Consider the following 24430-nt stretch of genomic DNA (forward strand, 5'->3'; position numbering starts at 1 on the left):
TATAAATAAAAATACCAAATTAATACATGTTCAAAGGGACATAAACAAAAAATTCTATTATAAAAAGGGAAAAAGGTTGATTCACACAATTTGATTCTCAATAAAATAATTACTTAAAAAAAGTAAATTTTTTGTATTTGTAAAAAAAAGTGAAAAACAGTGAAAGATAATATTAAACGGGTGTAAAAAAATTTTGGTTTTAAAATACAATTGTCCTCTATAAAAATATAACTTTTCTTTTTTTATCATGAGTTTGTTCGGTTGTCTATGTTCATTACCAAAGGACATTCTTATTATCATCATTATTAATGCTATAATCATCCTTGTTAATTATTGTGTTGTGATCATCATCTGTTTTGTCATCTATAAACACCCCAATCTCACTCTGACTATAACTACATGAATATCTTTCACAACAATGATTCTTTCAAGTCACATAGAAACTGTATGCCATCTGCATTCACAATCATTAATGGGTATTCTAATCAATTATTTCCTTGCTGAAATCCCAAAGTTTTTTAGCCAAATCAGTGTCCTTTGCCAGTGAGCTTGCTTTAGCCACATTATTGTCTGAAAAGTACTCGCCACTGATTCCCTTCACCTGTGGATGCAAAGCTACATAGCATGTCGTTGCTGCTCCCTACAAGGAGAGAATGGAAGTTAAATAATGAATATTCGGATTCTTAAGTAATGAAAAATTCCCTTAGACAGGCCAAACTGGATTTTAAATTACCTGCTGAATACTTTTCATCGCGTAATTGCCAAGCATATTAATTAAATCTGCGTGAAACAGACGAAACCATACAACTCAGCAATTGCCATCATTTGCATCCCAACCAACGTAATTTTATCAATATATTAATGCGAGTTAGCAAGACAAAAATTTGGTTTTGATATAACTTATAAAATTTAATGAAAAGATACCATTTCAATAAAATAGAAATTTAATTCATATGAGAAATTAATATTTTATTTTCTAACTCAAAACCTTTAAAACAATGAATTTGTGGTTATTCTTTTGTTGATTCTTAACTTTTTAACTTTTACTTAAAGTGAGACCAAGTAGCAAATAATTCCATAATTCTAAGTGAACAAGGGAAAATGTTGAATCCAATTGTTAAAAGTTTGATGCTGTTGAGAATGTCTGAATTAGTATTCAAACTTAAACTATAAAAGAGGAACTCGATCTCATTACATGTGAATTTGAGACTCATTACATTAGATTATGGAATATACTTTATTTTGAATCCCAAAATTCAAGATCTGCATATGAATTCTAGAAAAACCATAAATTCATCTATGAATGGTTCAATGTGTCAAGTACCTGTTGGCACAGCGCCACTAATCTCTGGCTTATAAATATTGGTTATAATTGCTCCTGGATGAAGAGAATTTGCTGTAATATCTACCCTATTTTCCTGACCAATATGCAATGAGTAATATTAGATATAGCATAGACAACTAATGAGGAAAAATCAGAAATCTTAGCTTAAAACAAAAAAACATGAAAAGAAAGAGAAAACAGTGAGCAAAGTAAACAATGTGGTGTTAGGATCAAAAACGGTCATTGATTATCAGACCAACATTTCTGGTTATCAATCATCTATTTGAAAGGTAATTTAGTTTCAACTGTTTAGTCGTAAGCAAGATTTCCTTCTCAAATAGAAACATAAAGGCATCATTAGAGCACTGTGCAGAAGACAAATACAGCGAAAAACAGATCCAAGTAGTTACATAAATAGTTTGTCAGCTCATGATAACATGCTAAAATGCCTTTGAGCACTAATGAACATAGTAAAATATAAGAGCTGGTGCAATGCAAATTTCATATATGCAAGCATCTTAACAGTGCAAAATAGCAAAATTGGAAACCAGAAAGTTCATCATTTTACCCTTGATTATGCGTTGAAATTCTCAATTTATAATATCCTTAAAAATAATATAATTTTCTGTACAAAGTAAACCAATAAAATATCAAAACATTTGTGAAAACCCAGAAATCAATATGCAAGTTCAGAATCTGTTCCTTAGTAATCAGTAAAAAGTTTAGAAAAATTAACTGAAGATAATAATGCCAAGCCAAATCTTAATGCCCATCAATAACATAATCAGCTACAAGATAGCATTATGGTAAAAACAATACTCCATATTAATCATTTTACAAAACAATAAATGTCAGCATACTTTAAGACGTCTTGCAAGTTCGTTTGCATGTAAGATGTTAGCAAGCTTTGATTGCCCATATGCATGCCACAGCTGGAAACTGTTCACAAGGAAGCAAAATTAACATAGGAATCATCACACTTCATGCTTAATTGTAATTTCCACATATAACTAAGGTTCACAAAAGTGCATCAAATTATAAATCATATTAGCAGATTTTCTGCTGAGACTTTTACTATGATACTTTCTTCAAGTGACAGACAACAAATGTGTGCAAAACAAACGAATAAGCAAAACTTATATTTCTTTTGTTCTTTAATAATTGAACAAATGTAACAGCTTAATTCAGAAAATGTAATCTCCAGAGTAATATTTCTTCAGGGTACATCTTACCTTGATTCATCATTAATTTTATCAAAACGAATTCCTTCAGGGTATGTATATTGGTGACCATCAGAGGAGACATTCACAATTCTTCCTTCTCTCTTGCTTACACTTGCAGTTTTCTTCATAGTATCCAATAAAAGATGTGTTAAAAGAAAATGGCCTGTGTAAAAAGAAGCAAAGGTCACTTTTTTAGTTTGAATATAATGTTGTTGATGTAGTGTTTGAACAAGTTTCACACTGTTATGAAATACCAGACATTTTTTTGGTACGTACCCAAGTGATTTGTGGCAAATTGTAGTTCGATGTTGTCTTTAGACAGTGAGAAAGGGGTTGCAGTTATCCCTGCATTGTTTCTAGCATTACAACAAACAAACCCTAAGAACATTACTGCTACTGTAGTCCTTTGAATGATCAGATCATAATTAAGGTAAAAATTTCAACCAGTAATAATAAATAGACTTTGTTTTTTTCATTTCAGAAAAAAAGTTAATAATATATTATACAAAAACTGGTTTGAACCATGTGTAGCATGTAATAATTTCTGGTAAAAGAACATAAGTTGAAACATTAACTATGTAAACCATGTAGTTTTCTTACATCAAGATGTTCAATGGTAAACCAGATGAAGTGAACTCTGATGCAAATTTTCTAACAGATGCCATTGAACTGAGATCTAACTCCATGACATCAACTTTGGCTGTTTGAATCTCTTTGAGGATTGCTTCTTTGACAGCTTCTGCAGCAACCACATTTCTCACTGCCATAATCACATGGACACCACGCAAAGCTAGAACTCTTGCTGTCTCAATGCCAATACCATGTGTTGTTCCTGTTGTTATTATGTCCACCAACACAAAGATGCAATTAATATATAATATTTATGGAGCATCACATAGCATATTTTAACATACAAAATTTCCAGAATTACTGTATCTACATTTTTTACTGTAATTAAAATAATAGTTATTACTGTTAAAAAATAATTATTATGCTAAAAAAATATTTATACTAATTAAAAGTGTAAGCAAATTTTTTTAAGGACTAAAGGTTAAAACTTCTATTGTGTAAATTAAACTATCGACTCTTGATGAGTTATCAAACTTATTTTTGTTCCTACTAATACGAAACTTATTTTTGTTCCTACTAATATGATCAAGAATTTTTTTCAATTTAAGAACTTCATTAAAATTTGTCCAAAAGTTAAACTTAATAATTACAAAAATAAACTTAAAAAAAGAAACTCCACTTCAGATTTTTGGACTCTTTTTATGGTATAATTTTATCTTCTCAAATCAGAGGTGCATCCCCACAATTTTAGGATGCACTGAATGAATAATAATAAAAAAAAGGATTATCTTAAATTTTAAACCTTTTTCATTATTTCTTCCAAACTTTTCAAATTAATGTTATAAACCTTTCAAATTAATCTTATATTTTATATTTTAATAGAGAAAATTAAATTTAACCTTTTCACTCTCTCTTCCAACCTTTATCACTAAACCAATCTTATAATTCTACTTATTTATTCAATTGCTAAAAAAACTTCTTTCACCCTTTCTTTTGACCAACTTTATGGTTTCACTAATTTATTCAATTGTTAAAAAACTGTTGTACCTTGAGTCAGTTATAATAAATGTAAGTTGCTTACACACATATGTAATGTTAAAAATTAATATCTGACTTTCCTACTACTACCATTTGATGTTAAGAATGAGATGATATATTTATTATGAGCCAAAACTATTTAACTTTGAAAAAAGAATTGTATATGTGATTAAATTTCTGAATGACAGTACTTATACTTATGCTAAATTATTTGAGCCACATCAACCTACATATACATCATTGGAGATATATATATATGATATAAACAAGTGTACCAAAAACTGAGATAGTGGAGTGTGCATATATAGTAAAAGGCAATATGATAGGAAAAAGGATAAGCATGTATGGTGGTTGTGTGGACCAAATCCTTGGACCCAAAACTGCAATAACAATAATAATACTTGGCAATGAAAGTGGTGAAAAGAGAGAACACAAACATATTCCTAGGTTGTGTTGGAAATGGAAAAAAACATAGTAATAGTGATATATGTCTGACCTGTGACAATTGCAGTGAGACCATCACCATGGATTCCAAGAGTAACTTCTTCTGCAGTGGAAGATGATGAAAACCCAGAAGGACACATCACTAACTCACTCTATCTTTCTCTTTTTCTCTGTGTGTGTGTGGTGTGAGGGTTGGTGGGTGAGAAGTTTGTTTTCTACTTAAATGTGTTAGTTGCCGTCTTATTGATTCCAACAATTCCTATTTATTCCAACCCACCTCATTCTTTGTCTCCTTCTTCCACTTATCAAGGAATCTTTATCTTCTCTTTCTTCTTAATTCTTTAAAGTCTTTTAGGTAATAAAAGAATTATTTCTTTTGAAGTTTTACATTAATTATTTATTATAGATAACGTGAATTTTAAGTATATAAATAGATACAAATTTATTAATTACAATTAATAATTTTTATTATTTTTATTAATCGATTTTTATTGTTCTATTAATTATTGTTTTTGCTTCTTATTAAATCAAACTCATTAATTACTATTATTCTTATTAATCATCAATTAATAATTTTCATTGCTCTATTAATTACCTTAATTATTATCTCTGATTAGTTACTGGGTTGGTAACTGACCGTAGGTCCCTTGATTAGCGGGACGGTCATACAGTAAAACAAATAAATTTGTAATATATGAATATGTAACAAAGGTTTTGTAAAATTAAATTAAATTAAAAATTTGTTTTTTAAAGATAAGTTGGATTAGTTCTACCTTTTATTCATCCTCGAGTATTCTTATAGCATATGAAAGCGTCTTGTTTTAATTTAACACTTAGGTTTTATAAACCAGTGGAAGATGGTAATCTTAATTACATGATAAGATCTGAAAATTAAGGCAAAACTGAAAATTATTTTTCCAATATTAACGTATATTTTTATAACACCAACACTAGAGTAATATTTAGTTATAATATTGTGATTAGATTTGTGGATTTTAAAATATGGTAGCATGATTAAAAATTGTGAATTTTATGAGACTGAATTGTTTAAAATTAATGTAACCCATATAAGAACATACAAAAAAATCTTATATAACTATGGTAGTGTATATTTTTCTTTCTCCAATTTTAGTTATGTCAATAATATATTTTAGATATTATGTAATTTATTTGAGATTTTTTTATTTTGTTCCTTTTCCTTTTTACTCCATAATGCAAGTCAGATCAATTAAAATTAAATAAGGAGTACTGATAAAAAAAATAATTAAAGTTATCTTAAAAAATTAAAAGTTCCTAACAATTGGCATTAAGTAAAAACTAAAAATATTAAAAACTATAAATCATGAACAGGTTTTTTAAATAAAAAAGGAAGATCGTAAATTTTAACTGATGAAATTATTTTTTATTAAAATAGGATTTTAACATTTGTCTTCATGGCTGTGTGTGTTTAGGCTTAGGTAATGTTTGTCTACTTTACAGATGTTGTTGTGCTATGGCCGGCTGATTGCACAAGTCCACCAATCTGGTTTTTCTTTCTTGTTTAACAATTTCTGTTCTTACTAAGTTTCATTAGTTAAAATAATTTTTTGCATTGTCCAAATCAAACAAAGACAATTTAGTGACACATATAACATATAATAACTATTACATTCGATTATAATATACATGTTACATCAATATAATATTAAAATATTGTTTTGTCATTTATTTTATTATAGATGATCACGATATTTTTATATATATATATATATATAGGTTTAATTGCTTCATTTGTCCCCAGTTTGGTTGAATTGTGTCAAATTTATCCTCATTTTTAAAAAAGTTTCATTGTCGTCCTCACGTGGTGTAAAAGTGTCAATTGAATCCAAACATAGAAAAAATTTGTGTCAATGTAGTCATCTCCGTTAAATACACACTAACGGTGTTAAGTGGCTGATTATTTGGCACTAGAGAATTAAAACGTGGCAAATGAGTCACAGTAGTGGTAATGACGTGTCAATGACGTGGCAGTCCTTAGGAAGGAAGAACTCGACGATTGAGATTTCAGATTAACCTTAATTAAATTCAATTTGGAAATTTCAATTCTAGAAGTCCAAATCTTTCCTCAATCCTCGTTTCTGTTCTTGAATAACCCAACTTAGGGTTTGTTTTCTTCTTCTCCTCCCTGTCGCGGCTTCATAAGAAGATGGAGGCACCCATTTTCTTTTTTTTTTTTGTCGCTTTGTTCGTTCCGCGGTGAGGGAGGCGCGAACCTCCTTTTCCTCTTCCCAATTTTTGGTTCGTGCTTCGCAGGGAGGGAAGACTCCCTTTCGCTTCTCCGTGGCCGGTTCGTTCCTGCAGGGAGGGAGGCGATTTTGAATGGCTCAGGCACGTCTTTCATTTTATCGCGGCGTGGTGGATGTTGAAGCCGCGACGCCTTTGCAACAGCGGCGCCTCCGCGCTAGGTTCGTGTTCCGGCGAATTCGCAGTGAAGGGAAGTCGCGTCTGACTCGAAGTTTGGGGTTCCTTATTGTCGCGACTTGGAAATTTGGGGGTTTCTGATTTTGCGATTTGAGTGGGTTTCTTGTTTTCCTCTCTATAGATTGGTGTTCTTCATCTTGTAATTTCGGAATATTTTTTTCCTTTCTTGGCAATTTTGGGCAGGTTGAGTCGCGCGGAAGAAGACCCTGTCGCATTTTGTTCTTGATTATTGTTAAGAAGCTGCGGGCAATAGTTGATGGTGTCGCAAGGAGGCGTTAGAATCTGGATGACTCATTACCACTACTGTGACTCATTTGCCACGTTTTAATTCTCTAGTGCCAAATAATCAGCCACTTAACACCGTTAGTGTGTATTTAACGGAGATGACTACATTGACACAAATTTTTTCTATGTTTGGATTCAATTGACACTTTTACACCACGTGAGGACGACAATGAAACTTTTTTAAAAATGAGAATGAATTTGACACAATTCAACCAAACTGCGAACAAAGGAAGCAATTAAACCTATATATATAATAAGCTTAAATACTACTTTGTTTGATTTTATTGTCTTTTTGTCAGTCATTTTTATTTTAATAAGTTTTGTTTAATGGGATTGTTTTTATAATTCATCTAAATTGTTAACAGAATATTAATCGTGTTTATCACTTAGTTTGTGATTTTCTAATTCTTTTATTTTTTATTAATTTTTTTTAGAAAAATTGTTCATGTCAATCAAATTAGTATTATGTCACGTGTTTTATATTCAATTTAATTTTAATTTTTATTAATCTTGTTCAATTTAATTTAAATTTTTTCTCTCAATTTAATTTATATTAAAATTCATATTTTATTTAATATTTTTTCCATTATTTTTAAACCAGCTTTAACTATATTATTGGAATATAGTTAATAGATTTATGTTTGATTTTTTATACATAGGGTTATAGTTGGTTAAAAAATAATGAAGAACTTTTTTCTAATGTTACAAATAAATAAGAATTTTCCTTCTAATTTTAAAAAAAATGAAAAAAATAATTATAATTTTAAAAATAATTAAAAAATTTCCTTTTAATTTTAAAAATAATGAGAAATTTTTCTTCTAATTTCAAAAATAATGGAGAATTTTTCTTCTAATATAAAAAAAATGAAAAGTTTTTCTTCTAATTTTAAAAATAATGAAAAAAATTTCTTTTAGTTTTAAAAATAATGAAGAATTTTTCATCTAATTTTAAAAATGATGATGAATTTTTCTTCTAAAATTTAAAAGTGGAATTGAATTAAAAAAAATTAACTAAGTTTGGAACTAAATTAAACAAAACTAAATTAAAAATTGTGAATGAATTAAAACTTGATAAGTAAAAAAAATTAAATTAAAAAATTACGAATGACACATCATACAAACAATTCATCCTTCATTAACCATTTAGACAACATTATAAAAAAAGTGAACAAATTTAGTAACCATATTTAACAACAACCAAAAAAATGAAGACCTCATTAACAAAATTAGGAATCAAACTAATATTTAAGCCTATATAATATTATACAAAAATTTAAATTATAATGAGAATTACAATTTTAAAATAATTTTTATTATTTAAACTTATTTTTTTTAGAAATGCATCATAATTTTAGTCTCACAAAATTTTATATAATTTATTTATAATTTCCATAAAAATAATTACATAAATAGAATACAATTTTTAATTGTTCATAATAATTTATATAGTAACATATATTATAATTTCATGTATTTATATTTTAAATTATATTATTTATTAAGTATTAAATTAAATAATAATAATTTAAATATTTTTTTAAATATGTGTAAGGATTTAGAAAATAGTAAAACTATAATGGTCTCATCCAGATTAAATTTGAATATTTTATTATTAAAATACATCACTTATAAATAAAAAAATTAATTATTCTAATTACATTTAAAAATAATCACCATCTCTTTAAATCTTTTTTTTCTAATCCATTAGAACAAATTATTTATCTTTCTGAAAATCAAAGTTCGTCATAGGAATCATTAGGAGTCATGGCTTAAAGATAATCAAACTCAATCAAAATTTTCATGTAAATGAGTTCATCTTTATTTATTTTCTTGAGTGAGAAGTTATGCATGAATGAGTACATTGTTGTTACAAAGAGTTATTAGAGCTGAAAATGAATATTTGTTTGTTTAGGATTATTATGGTATATTGAAATTGTTTATATTAAGAAGTGAATTTTAAGTTTAACTAAATCTTGCAAATCCAACTTTCTCATGTTGAGTTAAGATTAAAGCTTACTTCTTAATATGATATCAGAGTCATGAGTTAGAGTTATCTTAACGATATTTTCTATTTTTTTGAGTCTATTGTTACACATGTTATTGAACTGTTATTGGATAATCCATTAATGCTTAATCTTACATTTGAAATATATATATACCTCAGGATGAGAGAGAGATGTGTTAGGAGTCCTGTTAATGAAAAACCAACTATACGATAACTGCACCGAATCACACACGAAGAAGTGATAAATATTATTCTCTCATAATGAACTTGTATAACACTCCGACAACTCTTATACTCAATAACTTAATTATACCACAAAGTTCATAAAAACATAATGAAAACTCTTTTTTTTATCAAATGGTTGGTGTGCAACAAGAAATTTAACATACATTATTTACAATTGTCAATATTAGATTTCATCCACTTGATTTTCATCCATTCACAAACATCTCAATTCCATATTCAAGTCGAAATCAACTCACTAATATACTCAAATCCTATTCTTAAAGTCTTTAAGCTTATGATCACTTGTTAAGTGTCAATCCCTTGAATCCTCAATAAGTGTAATCATGCATTAATTTCGAGAGTATGACATTCCTAATGAACCAAGTTCTATTCCTAGATACAAGTATCCATTAGACATTTGATCTCAGGTCTATATTCTAAAGATATTTCCCAACACTTCAAGACTCACAAATCAAGTATAGTAACAATCTAGATCAAGCATTAAGCATGAAAATCAAATACTAACTTAAATTGAAAAAACATGAACAACACAAATTTACACAAGAATTCAATGTTTTACTTCTAATATCAACAAATAGAAATAGCTCTCTATAATGGAAAACCTAGGGTTTAAAAATTGAAAAGGTAAAGAAGAAATTGAAACCATAAAGAAGATGAAGACCTAATAGCTATTATAAGCTTCAATCGTGTCTCTTTTTCGTAATTTTACCTCCAATCTGTCCATCTTCCTCTTAAATCCTAAAAGGGAGAAAACCATCATGGATGAAAGAGGAAACTCAAGAGAGAGAGGGAGAGCTTTCCAACACTCCAAACAATTTCCAAAAATCTCCACCAAACAAACTAGGCGATTCTATTTGTGCAAAAATAAGAAATTTTCAAAACTCTTATAAAAACATGATTAAATCTACTTTTTGTGTAGTCGGCTCGTGTGACACTCATCTTCTCATAATAATTTAAAAATCTAAAAAACATAAAATTTTCAAAAAGTTAAAAATATCAACATCTTATATGGTATTTTCTATTAAGAACTACATAATTCTCAAAGAAAGATACATATCAACAAGGTGAATCATTGTTGGTTTACTTTAAAAGAATTTCAAAACATAAAATTTTCAAAGGTTAAAAATATCAACTATCTCAAATTGTGTTTTCTATTAAAAACTACATGTTCCTTAATGGAGATACATAGTCCTTGTTAGTTCGCTTTAAAAAAATTCAAATAATTTTTAAAAAACCATATAATTCTTGATTTTTAGTTGTGAAGTGTGGAAAAAAAAATCAAATAATTAAAAAAAAAAATTACGTGATGGCTATTTTTTATAGTGGAAAAATATAAAACAAATTCGTTTCTTATCATATTCACTTTCAAAATAATTTAAAAGTTTTCAAAATTATTTTCCAAGTAGTGTTATGTAATTAATTCTTAGATTCAAAATCTGAATTTGTAAACCTAACATTTATATTTTTTTCATTGCTTTTCATAATAGTGACTTTAAACTTTTACTTTTAATTTATTTTTTAATTCATGCTCGTCTTATGATACAATCCTATAAATAAGGCTTAGAACATGGTAAAAAATAAATAAAAAATATATTAGAGAATAAAAACTTCTTTCTAAATTATAATATTATTTAGAGCTAAATCACAATAATATTTTCCGAGGTTTACTATCACCTCCTCCATTTAAAATATATTTTTTTTCACAAATATTATCATTAAGTTTATTAAGATTATGATTTACATTTTTAGTTTGCACCCACACGTGTCACTTTCGTTTCCTTATCCGCTCTTAATATTAGGGTACGTAACAACACGTGCCATGTCTCCTTTGTTTAGTAGACTCACGTGCCTACACTCAACGGCGGCACGCGAAGCCGATAAACAACGGAAAACCCTAACGAAATGCTCGGTTTCCATATTATTCACTTTATGTAACGGTTTCTTCCAGCTTCCACTTTCGCTTCGTGCATACCTTCCTCCATTTTCTCTTCTTCGAGGTACTCCTCTGTGTATATAGCTGTGTTCATTTCTGTTTGCTGTTTCGACATTGAATTTGAACTCTGCTGGTTACGGCTGTAACTAAGGAATATTGATATTGGTTTACTGCTGTGATTTGAGCTTAATTTGGTGAAAACTCGAGTTTTACTTTTTTAGTTTCATGCCGGTGTTGCCTTTGGTAGCTTGACTTGTCCCAGTGCTTTTTGTTTACTTTCTTCTGAAGTTGCTAAAAATGAATGGTTTAAACTTCGATTTGTGTAAGTTAGAGTGTATAGTGTGGAATTGCTGGGGTTACTGCTTGTGTGTGTTTGGCCATTGGTAATACACTTGAGGTTTTAGAATGTATTTCGGTGTATTTTTTTGTTAAATTTAGAGTGCGCTCTGATTTTGAATTTTGTGTGTTTATTTTTCAATCGACAGTTTTAGCAACTTGATTTTTGTGTGTGTTTATTTTTCAATCGACAGTTTTAGCAACTAGTAAATGCGCATCTCGCGGAATTTGGACACTATGGTTTGTATGGATGGTTAGATGTTTCAATTTGAAATATTTTACAGAAGTGTTTTCAGTTAACACTAAATGTTAGATATTTTTAATAAAAGTTTACTACTTTTGATTCCCTCAACCATGAATCTAAATCCACTTAATGGCAGCAAGCTGTTTTGATAATAGTAACAGAAATGACACATTGTTTGAGTCCCATTATTTGGTTTTATGATTTTTAAAGTAGATATTTAAAACAAGATGCATGGTTTTCAGCATTTGGTTCACAAAATCGTGAAATTAGTGTACAAAGTAAAAATACTTTGTCATTTTTGTAATTAATTGTGGAGAGGATGTGGTAGAACAGGTTTTAATTGAATGGCAGGAAGGTGGAGCTGATGGGGCTACCTGGGAGGATCTGGTGGCAATACAGGATCAATTCCCTGAAATTAACCTTGGGGACAAGGTTAATTTTCAGGCGGAGGGTAATGATAGAGGCTGGAAAGTGTATGAAAGAAGGAAGAAGAATAGAACAAGTTAGGAGGAAAAAGGGGGGGGGGGGTGAGTTGGTTAGAAGTATAACTGTAGTAACAGTTACATTGGAGGGAAAGAGCTACTATAAATAGAGTAATTGTCATTCTGTGGAGGGAGTGAATAGTTTTCTTGTAAAGTCAGGACTTTGACCTGAGGAGGGGGATTAGGCTCCCGTAGAACCATATACCTGTACATTGATTCTCTTACTAATACAGAAATACTATTTTTCTTCTGCCTAATTGCTTGTTTTGAGCGGTTGTGAGGGAGTTTCTAGGTTTCTAATTCCAGAAACCTAACATTTCACCTTGCCTTTGGCATGCTTAGATGAAATCCTACATCTGGCTTCAAACTGTGGATGGCTCTATTCATCAAGTAGAGGAAGAGGTAGCCATGTTTTGCCCCATGATTTGCCAGGAAGTACTTCAAACAGGCATGGGATCTTCCAAAACTTGTGCTATATCTCTTCCACATCATGTCAATCCTGCAATCTTGGATTTGATACTTGATTACTGTCGGTTTCACCAAGTACCAGGACATTCTAACAAGGTATGGAATTATCCAACTTTCATGTGATTCGTATTTACCTTGATTTTTGGAATATATATTTTTCAGTATTCCTTCATTATTTAAAGATTTGATGCTTGTTTGTTTAAAAGTATATTTATAATTTAAACTACTACTTGATCCCATCTGGGCAACATTTGATAACTTGTCCGCAACATCAAAGTATTATCTGTACTGTTACTTTTACCAGCTGAAATACTGGGGAAATGGCATGATTTATAGATTAACGAGTATTTGGTTGTGCTACTATTGTAGGAGCTCAAAATTTTCAACGAGAAGTTTGTTCGGATAGATACAAAGAAGTTATGTGAGTTGACATCTGCTGCTGACAGCCTCCAACTGAAGCCTTTGGTTGACCTGACCAGTCGAGCCCTTGCTAGGATTATTGAAGGAAAAACTCCTGAGGAGATTCGTGAAACATTTCATCTGCCTGATGACCTGACTGAGGTATGTGATGAAAGCAAAAGTGAGGTCATATGTTCTCATTTACGTAAATGACCTCTACAAGCACTTTTCTTGATTTACTTCAATCACTTACAGGAAGAGAAGCTGGAGCCTCTGAGAAACGTAACTGATGATCCACGTATTCGACTTCTAAACAGATTGTATGCTAGAAAGAGGAAAGAACTACAAGAGAAAAAGAAGCTGAAGGTATTTTCTACCATTTTAATTTCATCAATGTTCTTGAACCTTGCATATTGAATGTTCATATGATTCTTGGTTATGACAAACTTCTTGTCAGATTGTGTTGCAAGCACACTGAAATGTTTCACCTGTTTCAGGATGTTGCGGTTGAGGAGGAACCAAAGGATGAGCGTTCAGTTGAAGATCTTCTATCATTTATTAATGGCGCAGATGGAGGTATGTCATGTCATTCACCTTGACCTCTTCTATAAATTCCATTAATCAGTACTTCTGTTTCCTTGCGGCTATTTTATCACATCTTTCGTTTTATTTTGGGAGAGGGGTGCTGCAGATGAACGATGACAATCTTGTCTTCTATTGTTAAAGAAAAAGTATATTACTTTAATTTTGTTTTGTTTTTCTCTGCCATACTGCAATCGGACTTGTTTCCTTAGCTTTGTCTTTTATTGGTGTACGCTATATACATCATGAATTATTTAAATCTAATGCTGATTAAATTTTAGTTTTGGAAGTTGTGTGGAATATAAGATTTGCCTGCTGCTATTGTTTATTATTATTATTATTATCACTACTTTAGAATATCCAAAATTTATCTGATCATATAACTTATTCTAGCATATGTTATAGTACAATAATGATATAATGCTATAATTTTTAGATTTTTTAGGAGACTGCATTTGGGATAATGATTTCCAAACAATGTTTGGGACTGGAGATAGTTAGTCTGGGAGATCACAAATAGAACAAATACAGGATACTTTATGCTACTACTGATATTATTTAGTTTTGTTATTATTATTTTGATGCGTGGAGTTGCTCTCTTGTTTGTGATAGATCCTAGAGCTAGGTTGATTTCTTGTCTCTGATAATCACATAAAATTTTCTACATTTTTTCAATCATATTTCCTGTAGTTATTATAATATTTTTAATGCACCCTATCTTGTTTTATTTTTCATTTGCTTACTCCGGGGATATGAATGATTTGGCAGATATAAAGGGAACTAGAGCAAGTAAAAATAAAAAGAAGAATAGAAGGAAAGACCAGGCAAAGGATCTTTCTTCAAAAAATGCAAATGAAAACAATAAGGTTAGACTCTGCCACCTAATAAAACACTTGTTGAGCATCTATTACACAACATATTTTATTAGACTTGTGTCCTTATTTGCATTACTTATATTAACAATACCTGTTTTTAAAAAAGTATTGTTTCTCATTCAATATCCTTTTATATTAGGGGTTGAATCTTCTTCCTTCTGCATATCACAATGTCAATTTTGACAAGTCCTTAGAGGCCTCTGCAAGCAAACACTCAAGGATGCAAACCATTCCAGCTGTTAATTTTTCTCCAAAATTTGAATTTATTGATAGTGATGTTGACGATGATTTAGATCCTGCTGTGAAGGAGGAGCTTGACAGGTTAGATACATGCTTCTGCTAGTTCTTCAATTGATGAGGAATAAGTTCAAAACTGATGGTTCCAAAGCTTGAAGCTTGAAGATTTGATGTTTTTCTTATTTGTGAAATAGTTTGATGTTGAAAGATGTTGTAATTCCTGAAATCATAAATCACATGATATCTTTCTCCCCATTTGTCATTATCAAATGTAATAAAGACCACATGTAAAGAGAGGAAAGTAGATAACAAAAGACTTCATTGATAAGGCAAGCTTGAATACAAGTCATTGGATAATATTAGAGAGAATACAATAGAGATTAGCAAAGGTAATAACACACGAACAAGAAGAAAATACAAGATATCAAACCGACAAGTACCTATAAAGACACAAAATGAAAAGACAGAAAACACACAAAAGAAGCCTATTTTCCTGTCTGGAGAGAAAATACAACCTATCAAACCAAAAAGTAACTATAAAGACACTCAATGAAAAGACAAAGAAAACACACAAGAGAATCCTATTTTCCCATGTGGAGATGCATCTCATTAATTTGATCTTTGATGACTTGATTCTTGTCACGAAGATTAGCAAATCCCCTTTCACAAGATGAGAGAAAGGTCTCTTGTGTTTTATGATTTCAGGAATTAAAACATCTTCAGGATTGAACTATTGTACAAATAAGGATGACCAGTTGTCATCATCAAATGAGTTTGTTGGTTCAAAAGCTTGAAATTAGAAGATTTGATGTTTTCAACCACCAAGAGCTAAAGGGATTCGATCTTGTGTCTGGAATTGTAATTTTGTGGTTAATCTTGTGTAATTGATTCGATTGCCTAAGATTTTTGTAGAGGAATCATTTTGGATTGCTTTGTAAAGGTTAAGTTGGGAAGGATCTTTGTAATGGGTTAAGAGCATCAGTTGGCTGTAGAATATATTTGTCCTCCTGACAAGTAGACTCTATGGACCACATAATCTTTCTGGTCGGTTTTGTGGTTATTTTCATGGATTTCATTCCTGTAAAATTATAATTACTCGAGGATTCCTGCACAATTGAATTTGGAGTGGAAAGTGATGCAGTTGTCTTGGTTGTGCACTCATACTTTATGATTAGACAACTAGTGGAATGAATATATCAAGTATAACCTATGAAAGAGGATAGCCTATCAAATATAACCTATGGATATCATACTTTTGAGTGGTTATTTTGTTGTATTCTCTCGTATCTTGCATTTATTGACTGTTTCTTTTCCTGTAGGGAAGTGGAAGATTTTGCGCGAAGATTGAATTCAGATTGGCCTGAAAGGATGCAAATTTTATCTTTGGGTCAGGACAGAAGACTGGTACCAATTTCTGTGAATGGCAATGGTTCAACGCACCTGTACACGAGTATATATTTCTTTCTTCTCAATATATTCCTACATTCTGCCTTGATTTCTATTAGATGCATCTAGACATTCTGATCTGGTTGTTAGTTGTTCTAAGATATGATTCTGGATTGACGGCTAAAGAAGCAGTGATGACGTTGTTGCATATGTTAATTATTTTCAAAGACTTGTGTTATTTCCTAGGGCTTGATCATTGTGTCTGTTTTTAGTCCCCGTCCCACCCTTTTTGTCGTTTGCATATCTGTAATCATGCTGACGATTATAAGTTTTGAATCTGAAAATAATTTGAATTGATAACTGATAATTGACTAGGTCTGTGTTGATGGTGAGGAGTTGCAGCTGGGTTCATGATTGCAAGTCTATCATTGAGCATTTAACTTATGGTACATATAGGCTTTTGATGATAGTACAGCACTGGCAGATAATTCAATTTCCAAGTTTAGAGGAAGTTGAAGTGATCTGAAAGGATGGCAGCTCAGAGTTTGAAAGTCTCTTTGTAAACACCATGTGAGTAATATTTATTTGTTCCTTATAACTTATAATCAAACTGTGGCTTTGTTTCTTAAATTTGAGCTTTTTGAATTCTGCGAACAAGGGGAGAGAGGGACTGATAGAGAAAGAGAAAATGTGTGAAAAAAGGATGAATAAAAAGAATCTTGAAAAGCAATTTACCTTGCCCTTGTTTCCTTGTATTTATTCCAATCATCATGATAATTCCAGGCCTTTGAATTTTTAAAATTTAATTTCATTGTTAAATTTTTGTTTCTATGGTATAGTTAGTTTGTAGATGAGTAATAGTGTTCCCCTTCAGTTGCACAACCAACTTAATCTCTCCAAGCTTTTTCGTCTAATTCTACTATTATAGCTGAATTTTCTTGTACCTTTTAGTGGTCAGTATGATAGAGGATTGATTGCGTACTTACCACAAAGGAAAACGAATTTTCATTTTAGCTTTGGCTTCATATCATTTATAAGATGTTGCTGAACGATAAGGGCACACCTCTATGTACGTTTAGAGTTATACTGCTCTCTGGGTTAATATGCTTCACTAGTATTTTTTTCTCTCCTTGATTCATGGTGTGGTGACCGAGGAAATAGTATAAATTTAATATTGCAGACAGGAGCTTGATTGCTTGAATGCAGAGTTTCTTAATTCATTTATAATCATGTAGTTATGTAAAAGAAGGTTTCTAGAGATACACAAAACGGAGTATAACTTCCAAAGCTTTTAAGTTTTGTACGGCTGCATGCTTTTATTTGACCAAATTAGATATATTGGTTTGGCTTAGTTTCTATCTTGTGGAAGCTTTTAACCTGTAAAATTCTACTACTAAGACTCTTCCAAGGCAAGGATGCCGAGTTCTGTTTGTGCTTGCTTACGAAGGAGGGAAATGAGGGAGTTTTATAAAAGTTGAGAAATTTTCTTATTTTTACCTCATTCATTTTGTATCTTCTTCTGCTTGTTGAAAAATTTATTTAAACAGGTTCAAGCGATTGGAAGGAATTTAGTTATGGTTTCTAAACTCTATATACTGTTGATTCATATCCATTTCTCTGCTATTTCAGTTTCTCCCTGCTATCTTTATTTAGGGCTTTTAACCTGTCTTTGAAATATAGAGGGTAGATAATGCATAGAAATAAGTGGGAAATTATCGACTAGTTTATTTAAACTTAAAATAAGTTTTTCGAAATATTTTTCTAAAAGTGAGTTAGATTTATTTGTTAAATTAAATAGGAAATTACTTATCTTTAAAATAAGTGGATTAAAATGCTAATGAAAAAGAGCGTGCAAAATGTTTATTTTATACAAGTATTATTTTGAACATAAACAATTCTAAAAGCTTCTCATATGTAAGCGTAATGTAGGAATGATAATAAGATGAGTACCGGTTCCATTATTAAAGTAAAAATTTATTTATTAAAGTAAAAATTTATCAATGTAAAAGGAATAAAATTGTTGTTCCATTTTTATTTTATTGGAAATGGGTATATCTATATTTGCTTTTTAACGGTTTTGAATATTAATTATATAATTTTTTAATATCAAATAATAAGAAATAAATTTTAATTATATATAAGAGTATCAATTCATTATCTATTGAATAAAGGTTAAAATAATTATAAAAAAATGAAAATGATTAAATGTATGTTCATGAAATAAATTATGAAATTGAAGATTAAATAAAAGTTAATGTACACTTTTAGAATGATTTAATAAATTAAAATGAAATAGCATGTTTTTTTAAGTCACGATTTCAACTTGTCATGGTTATCAATTTTTTCAAAATGACGTTATTTATGATATTTTTCAATAATATTTTTTACTAATCATGATAAAAGAAAAACTTAATTCAAAACTTCATTTTTGACACATAATTACACAAAATGCTAGAATTTGGTTCCTGAATTCTAAACTACTTTTTTAATTTTTTAATTAAAATAAAAATTAAAAATATATTAATGAAAATAATTAATATTTTTACAATATTCACTATATTTAAAATTTATTTTGTTACAATTAAATTTTTAAAATTTAATTAATATCTAGATTTTGTTATAAAAAAATAAATGGTTCGATAATAAAAATTAAAAATTTAAAGACTCATTTAGATTAATCATTTGAGTATATTTCTAATTAAATGAATTTATTGATTTAATTTTAAATAATATATACATATTTATGAAATTAAATTTATTTATAGTAACTTGTTTATAAAGCTAAATGATATAATATACAAACTTTTAAGTGTAATAAATATTTTAAAATTAGATCAATATATTTTGTTTGGATTTAATGATATTTGAATTTGTTTTTAAAGTAAAACAAAGAAAAGTTCTAAAACAATAAATAAATATTCTATTAATAAAATTTGTTATAATTTTTCAAACTTGTAATAATATTAATAAATTTATTGAGTTAATTTCGTCACCTATTAAATGATATATTAAATCAAATTTTGATGTGGTTGTTAATAAAATAACATGTAACAATTATTTTCTATTTTTAAATCATATAATACTGTGAAAAATATTATTTTCTTGTATAATAATTTTTTTGTGATTTAAAATTAATAACATTTTAATTATTTTAATAATGATAAAATTAATTAGAAAATAAAAATTGAAATTTAAGTTATAATTTAAATAAATAATTTAAATTAATATTGCAAATATGTATTTATTAAATATATTAATTTTTTTTCTGAATAATTGAAGTTAAAAATTAAAATAAATATTAAACATGTCATTCATTAAAATAATATGAAAATTCATAAATTTAAATTAGAAAAAACAAATCAATAATATTTACAAAAATAAATAAATAAATAGTAAAAGATATCTCAAAATTTTAGTTGATATTAATTAGGTTTAAACTCTCGTTTGGTCCTCATATTTGTTGATCAATCTCAAGTAGTCCTCGTTTTTTTTCTCAATTGGGTTCATAAACTTGTAAATTATCTTAATTGGATCTAAATATTTGAAAAATTGAGTCAATTAACTCCTGTCCATTAAGTTTTCACAAACGGCGTTAAAATTAGCTGACATGGTGCACACTTAATGTGCTGACGTAAAACTATTATATTACGTGAAATTTTTTAACTAAATTAACCGTGTTTGACGTGGTACAAAATTGAATTATTAATGTTAAGAATTTTTTAGGATTAGAAATTTTTTAATAAAATAGGGTTAGAGAAAGGGAATTAGGAATTTCACCCTCCGTCATCGTTCTCCGCCATCATTCAAGCCCTAAACATTGTTAGAGAAAGACGAAGCAGTAACCTCACCCAACCATCGTTCTCCGCCATGCAAGTCCTAAACTCGCTCACCCTCCGTGTTTTTTCCTTGGACCCGCTTGGCGCTCCCAACAATGCCGCCAACAGAAGGGCCGCCACCGCCAAACACGTCTTCTTCGTCTCCGCCACGGTGGCGCCCAAGGTCTCTGCCCTACAGCGCCAAAAGGACCCCAATCGCGTCTTCTTCGTCTCCGCTTTGCGTTCGTCAACTACGAGAAGCTTTTATGCCCTTATTATTGTCGCGGCTTCTTCGGATTTATGCTTTTGGAGGGGTTTGGTTCACTAGATTCAGATTCGTTTGATTCGCAATCTCGATCGTTTGATAACGATCTTGTTGCTTTGGTTTCAAACCTTTGGACGAAATTTTGATTCTTTAGATTCCGAGTGCGGTCGATTTTTGTGTGAAGATTTGCCATTCGATTGCTCGTGAAGAATTCTTGAAGTGAATGGCCAAGCTAAAGTGAGGACCACGATTAGGCAAATGGGCATGTGGGTTAACCAAGCTTTCCTCAGTAGACAAATCTAATGAAATTGGGTCAGAAACGGATGGCTCCCTATAAGGAGAATCGGCCCCACATACCTTGTGTCAAGATCGTGACTTGTTGCGGTAGACATTGCTCAGTGTTGGAAAAATTACCAGTTTTTCAGCTGATTTCCAAATTTTAAGAAGTTCCACTTATGATGTTGGGAATTCATGTCCGCAGCATAAAAGAAGGAAAATTCAAAGAAAGGGATATGTACCTGCCTCTTCAAACCTCTTGGAAAAGTCACGTGATTATATTGACCAAAGGCCTACCAGTAGAAGTTTTATTATTAAAGATGATAACTCGGAGGTTGCCCTAGAAGTAGAACAATTTCCATCTGAACAAGAGGAGGATATATGCCATCGATATGTGAGTAATAGCTCAACAAATGAAATGCAATACATGGGGGAATGCCAAACAATGGAAGGAACTTCACCGAAAGAGAGCAAAGAAGAGGTACAAAATATTTTGTTTTACTTTCTGAAAATTATAAATATATATGAATTTGCGCTGTAATAATAAGTCTTTCTGCATTAGATTTTTTTCTTGAGGATTATGTTTTACATGCCAACCCTTCTACTCAAAAATCACAACTTTCAACAAAGTATAAATTTGGCCAGAAAAATTGCAGAAGCGACATAAGTGATGGAGCATAACAAAGCATATTGTAATCCAAGAGAGACAATTCCGCAATATAGTTTGTCAAGCACTCAAGTTGTAGCGAAGAAAGATGATTTTTGGGCCAGTGGACGTCTCAGCGGCAATGTCTCTACGACAACGAGGGTTTTCGTCCTCCGATGTATCACGGTGCGAGACTCGCAGTTTCGATTGGGGATTTTTGGGATTGTTCATCTGAGCTTCTCTGTAGGTTAGGGATCTGATATTGGGTGGTCCGCGACGGTGGTTGAAGAGGATCTAGTTGTGATGGTGAAAATGGTGACCGTGGTAGTGGCGATGATGGTGGACCCTAATTTGAAGATAACCCTTTGCCATGTCACAATGTCTTAAATTAAATAAAAATTCCACATAATCAAACACTCTGAAATCAGCATGCAACACGTCAGCCGCTATTAACGTCGTCAGTGAAGATTTAATGAACATGACTTAATTGGCTCAATTTTTCAAATATTTGGACCCAATTAGCTCAATTTTACAAATTATATGACCCAATTGAGACCGTTTAAAATACGAGGACCCACTTGAGATTTCCCAACAAACTTGAGGACCACTCGAGGGTTTAAACCTATTAATTATTAAATGGTTTATATAAATTTATAAAAAATAAAAGATAATTTTAATTCTTAAGAAAATTTAAAAAATAAAGTAAGAATTGGACCATAATGCAACTCTTAACATATAATCCAAAGCTTATATTAATAATATCAGTTTAATAATTTTTCATGTTTTTTTTGGGTCAGAATCTCAAACAGATCTTCTATTTATTTCTTTTCTCAATTATGTCCTATTTTTTGAAAAATTAATACAAATAGAGCCCTACAGTTAAGTTCAACCAACGCCGTTAGATTGGTGTGTACATGGTATGCTGATGGTGTTATTTTTAATGACATGACATAATTATATGGTAATTAGATGATTCTGACGTGTAAATTAATATTTTTGAATTAAGAAATTGGGAAAATTTCGAATAAACATTTGCGAGAACAAACTGGAGAAAACTGTGAGGGTGCTTTGAATTAGAGTTCGTTTGCAAGAAGAAAGTAAATGTTTGTTCGAATTGGGAAATAAAGTTTACAGCAGTTTGAAATTGAGCGTGAGGTTTGGAAGAAATTAGGCCTGAAGCATAAGGTGAAGTGTGGGACCTTGTGTCGTTGGAAGCACGAGGTGGAAGCACATGGTCAGTGGAGGTGAATCTGAAGCAAGGTAAGTGATTGTGCTTTATTTTGTGGGTTTTTATGGTTAGGAAACCATAATATTGTGTAGTGGTCTCCCATGGTTTCAATGTTTTGTTTTACGTTGTTGATTGCGATATGGTAGTCTCCCATGTATGTTTAAAGTTATTTTACAATCTGTGTTTGAGTACGTTTTTGTTATTATTTTAATACATTTTTTTTGTCTTCATATATTTACATAATAGGTGTAGATATATTTATATTGTGTTGTGCGTAATGGATGAGGATATTAAGATTGTTTTTCACCATGGAGGGAAGTTCGTTAATGATGGTACCTTGAAGTATGAAAGGGAGACAACAACTTTGTCCTTTGACTCTGATATATGGAGTTATTTTGTAGTTTTTAGTGTAGTCAAAGGTTTGGGATATGTAGGTTTTAAAGATTTGTGGTACTTTGTAGGAGGGGTTTCAGTGTTGGAAGATAGGTTGGAGCCATTAATTGATGAGATTGGTGCCATGCATATGGTTAACTTAGCTAGGCTTAATGGTCAGGTTCATGTATACGTTGTACATGTTTTTTCTGAGCCCCAACTGATACACATGCTTAAATATATTAATGATGATGAAAGGCAAGTGGGACTTGTGTTGCATGAGTCCAGTGAGTTTGTAGGTAAAGTTGGTGGTCAATGTGAAGGTCATAATGCAACACAAGAGAGAGGTGATTGTGTTGGTGAATTGGAAGGTGACCCTCTGGTACAGGAAGAGGTCCATCAGGTTGAAGAAGATGGTGGTGTTGAAGTTGAAGGTGATGGTGACATACAACAAGAGGTGCATGAGGGTGAAGAAGGTGATGTTGTGTTAGAAAATCTATTTCAGTTTGATGGTGAAGTTGAAGGTGATGTTGATGTATAGTAAGAGGTGCATGACTGTGAAGGATTTGTGGAGGAGGAAGTTGTTGTTCGTAGTTGGAGTTCATTTAGTGACCATGGTACTCTACATGGAAATAGTAGTCCTTGGAGGGGCTAGTTGATGTTAGTGTTGAATGTGATATAGATGGTGATATAAATGCAGAATGGTCTGGTAATGTGGAAGTAGAAGTAGAAAGTTTGTCACATGAATTTAGTGGACAATGTTCTAGTGACACTTTGCACAACAATTTTGATGATGATGAGAGAGGTTTGTCAGATGATGAGTGACAATCTGAGGAATTAGTTAGTGGAGCAGATAACAATGAAGAGGTTAATGACAATGAAGGTTATGGGAGGTTTGCAACCTTTTGTATGCCAAAAAGTATGGTAGACTTTACATGGGAAGTTGAGACATATTTTGTTGAAAAGCAAGATATTTTAGAAGCTATCAAATATGCCTTGGAAAATGGGAGAAATATTAAATTTGTAAAAAGTGATAAAACAAGATTGAGGCTGAAGTGTGTGGGTGCAAAAGGAAACTGCCCCTAGACCATATATTGTGCTTATATGGAAGTTGTCAAAACATGGCAGCTGAGAACTATTGTAGACAAGCATATCTGCAGTAGGGAGTTCAACCTGAGGTTACTTGATGCCAAGTGATTGAGCAAGAAGTTAGAGAAAACAATCAAAGAAAATCCAAAAGTGAAGGGTGTAGATATTTGTGAAAAAGTTCAAAGAAAGTGGAACATTGGTA

The 24430-nt window shown here is 30.7% G+C and overlaps 2 protein-coding genes across 6 annotated transcripts; one reads left to right on the plus strand and one right to left on the minus strand.

Moving 5' to 3' along the window:
• Nucleotides 1-366: 366 nt before the first annotated feature.
• LOC108345039 (short-chain dehydrogenase TIC 32, chloroplastic) lies at nucleotides 367-4820 on the minus strand. Its single transcript, XM_017583593.2, has 8 exons — nucleotides 4652-4820; nucleotides 3148-3379; nucleotides 2824-2903; nucleotides 2557-2710; nucleotides 2185-2263; nucleotides 1325-1418; nucleotides 734-780; nucleotides 367-640 (listed from the first exon to the last, which is right to left on the minus strand). Exons 1-8 carry the CDS (start codon nucleotides 4737-4739, stop codon nucleotides 482-484), a joined length of 933 nt encoding a protein of 310 aa, XP_017439082.1. The 5' UTR covers nucleotides 4740-4820; the 3' UTR covers nucleotides 367-481.
• A 6599-nt stretch (nucleotides 4821-11419) lies between these two features.
• LOC108346150 (SKP1-like protein 21) lies at nucleotides 11420-18128 on the plus strand. Of its 5 annotated transcripts, none has more exons than XR_008245086.1 (10): nucleotides 11424-11592; nucleotides 12933-13154; nucleotides 13428-13619; nucleotides 13713-13823; nucleotides 13955-14033; nucleotides 14808-14905; nucleotides 15054-15235; nucleotides 16471-16601; nucleotides 16913-17107; nucleotides 17773-18128. XR_008245086.1 is itself a non-coding variant. In XM_017585167.2 (9 exons), exons 2-9 carry the CDS (start codon nucleotides 12933-12935, stop codon nucleotides 16921-16923), a joined length of 1026 nt encoding a protein of 341 aa, XP_017440656.1. In that variant the 5' UTR covers nucleotides 11420-11592; the 3' UTR covers nucleotides 16924-17267. The 5 variants fall into 5 exon arrangements, 2 of the variants coding, with proteins under 2 accessions (XP_017440656.1, XP_052723664.1); XR_008245085.1 differs by having other exon boundaries at nucleotides 18085-18128; XM_017585167.2 differs by lacking the exon at nucleotides 17773-18128 and having other exon boundaries at nucleotides 11420-11592; nucleotides 16913-17267.
• The last annotated feature ends 6302 nt before the right edge of the window (nucleotides 18129-24430 follow it).

Source organism: Vigna angularis, chromosome 8 (assembly GCF_016808095.1).
Source record: "Vigna angularis cultivar LongXiaoDou No.4 chromosome 8, ASM1680809v1, whole genome shotgun sequence".
Taxonomy (NCBI): domain Eukaryota; kingdom Viridiplantae; phylum Streptophyta; class Magnoliopsida; order Fabales; family Fabaceae; genus Vigna; species Vigna angularis.

What these genes read in the sequence shown, in the direction of transcription:
- LOC108345039 (XM_017583593.2), bottom strand. Translation starts at nt 4,739, where the DNA reads ATGTGTCCTTCTGGGTTTTCATCATCTTCCACTGCAGAAGAAGTTACT. An exon ending in TTACCATTGAACATCTTGAT is followed by an intron (nt 2,904 to 3,147) that starts GTAAGAAAACTA and finishes TTGTAATGCTAG; the next exon opens with AAACAATGCAGGGATAACTG. An exon ending in AAAATTAATGATGAATCAAG is followed by an intron (nt 2,264 to 2,556) that starts GTAAGATGTACC and finishes CCTTGTGAACAG; the next exon opens with TTTCCAGCTGTGGCATGCAT.
- LOC108346150 (XM_052867704.1), top strand. Translation starts at nt 12,933, where the DNA reads ATGAAATCCTACATCTGGCTTCAAACTGTGGATGGCTCTATTCATCAA. An exon ending in AAGAGAAAAAGAAGCTGAAG is followed by an intron (nt 13,824 to 13,954) that starts GTATTTTCTACC and finishes CACCTGTTTCAG; the next exon opens with GATGTTGCGGTTGAGGAGGA. An exon ending in TATTAATGGCGCAGATGGAG is followed by an intron (nt 14,034 to 14,807) that starts GTATGTCATGTC and finishes ATGATTTGGCAG; the next exon opens with ATATAAAGGGAACTAGAGCA.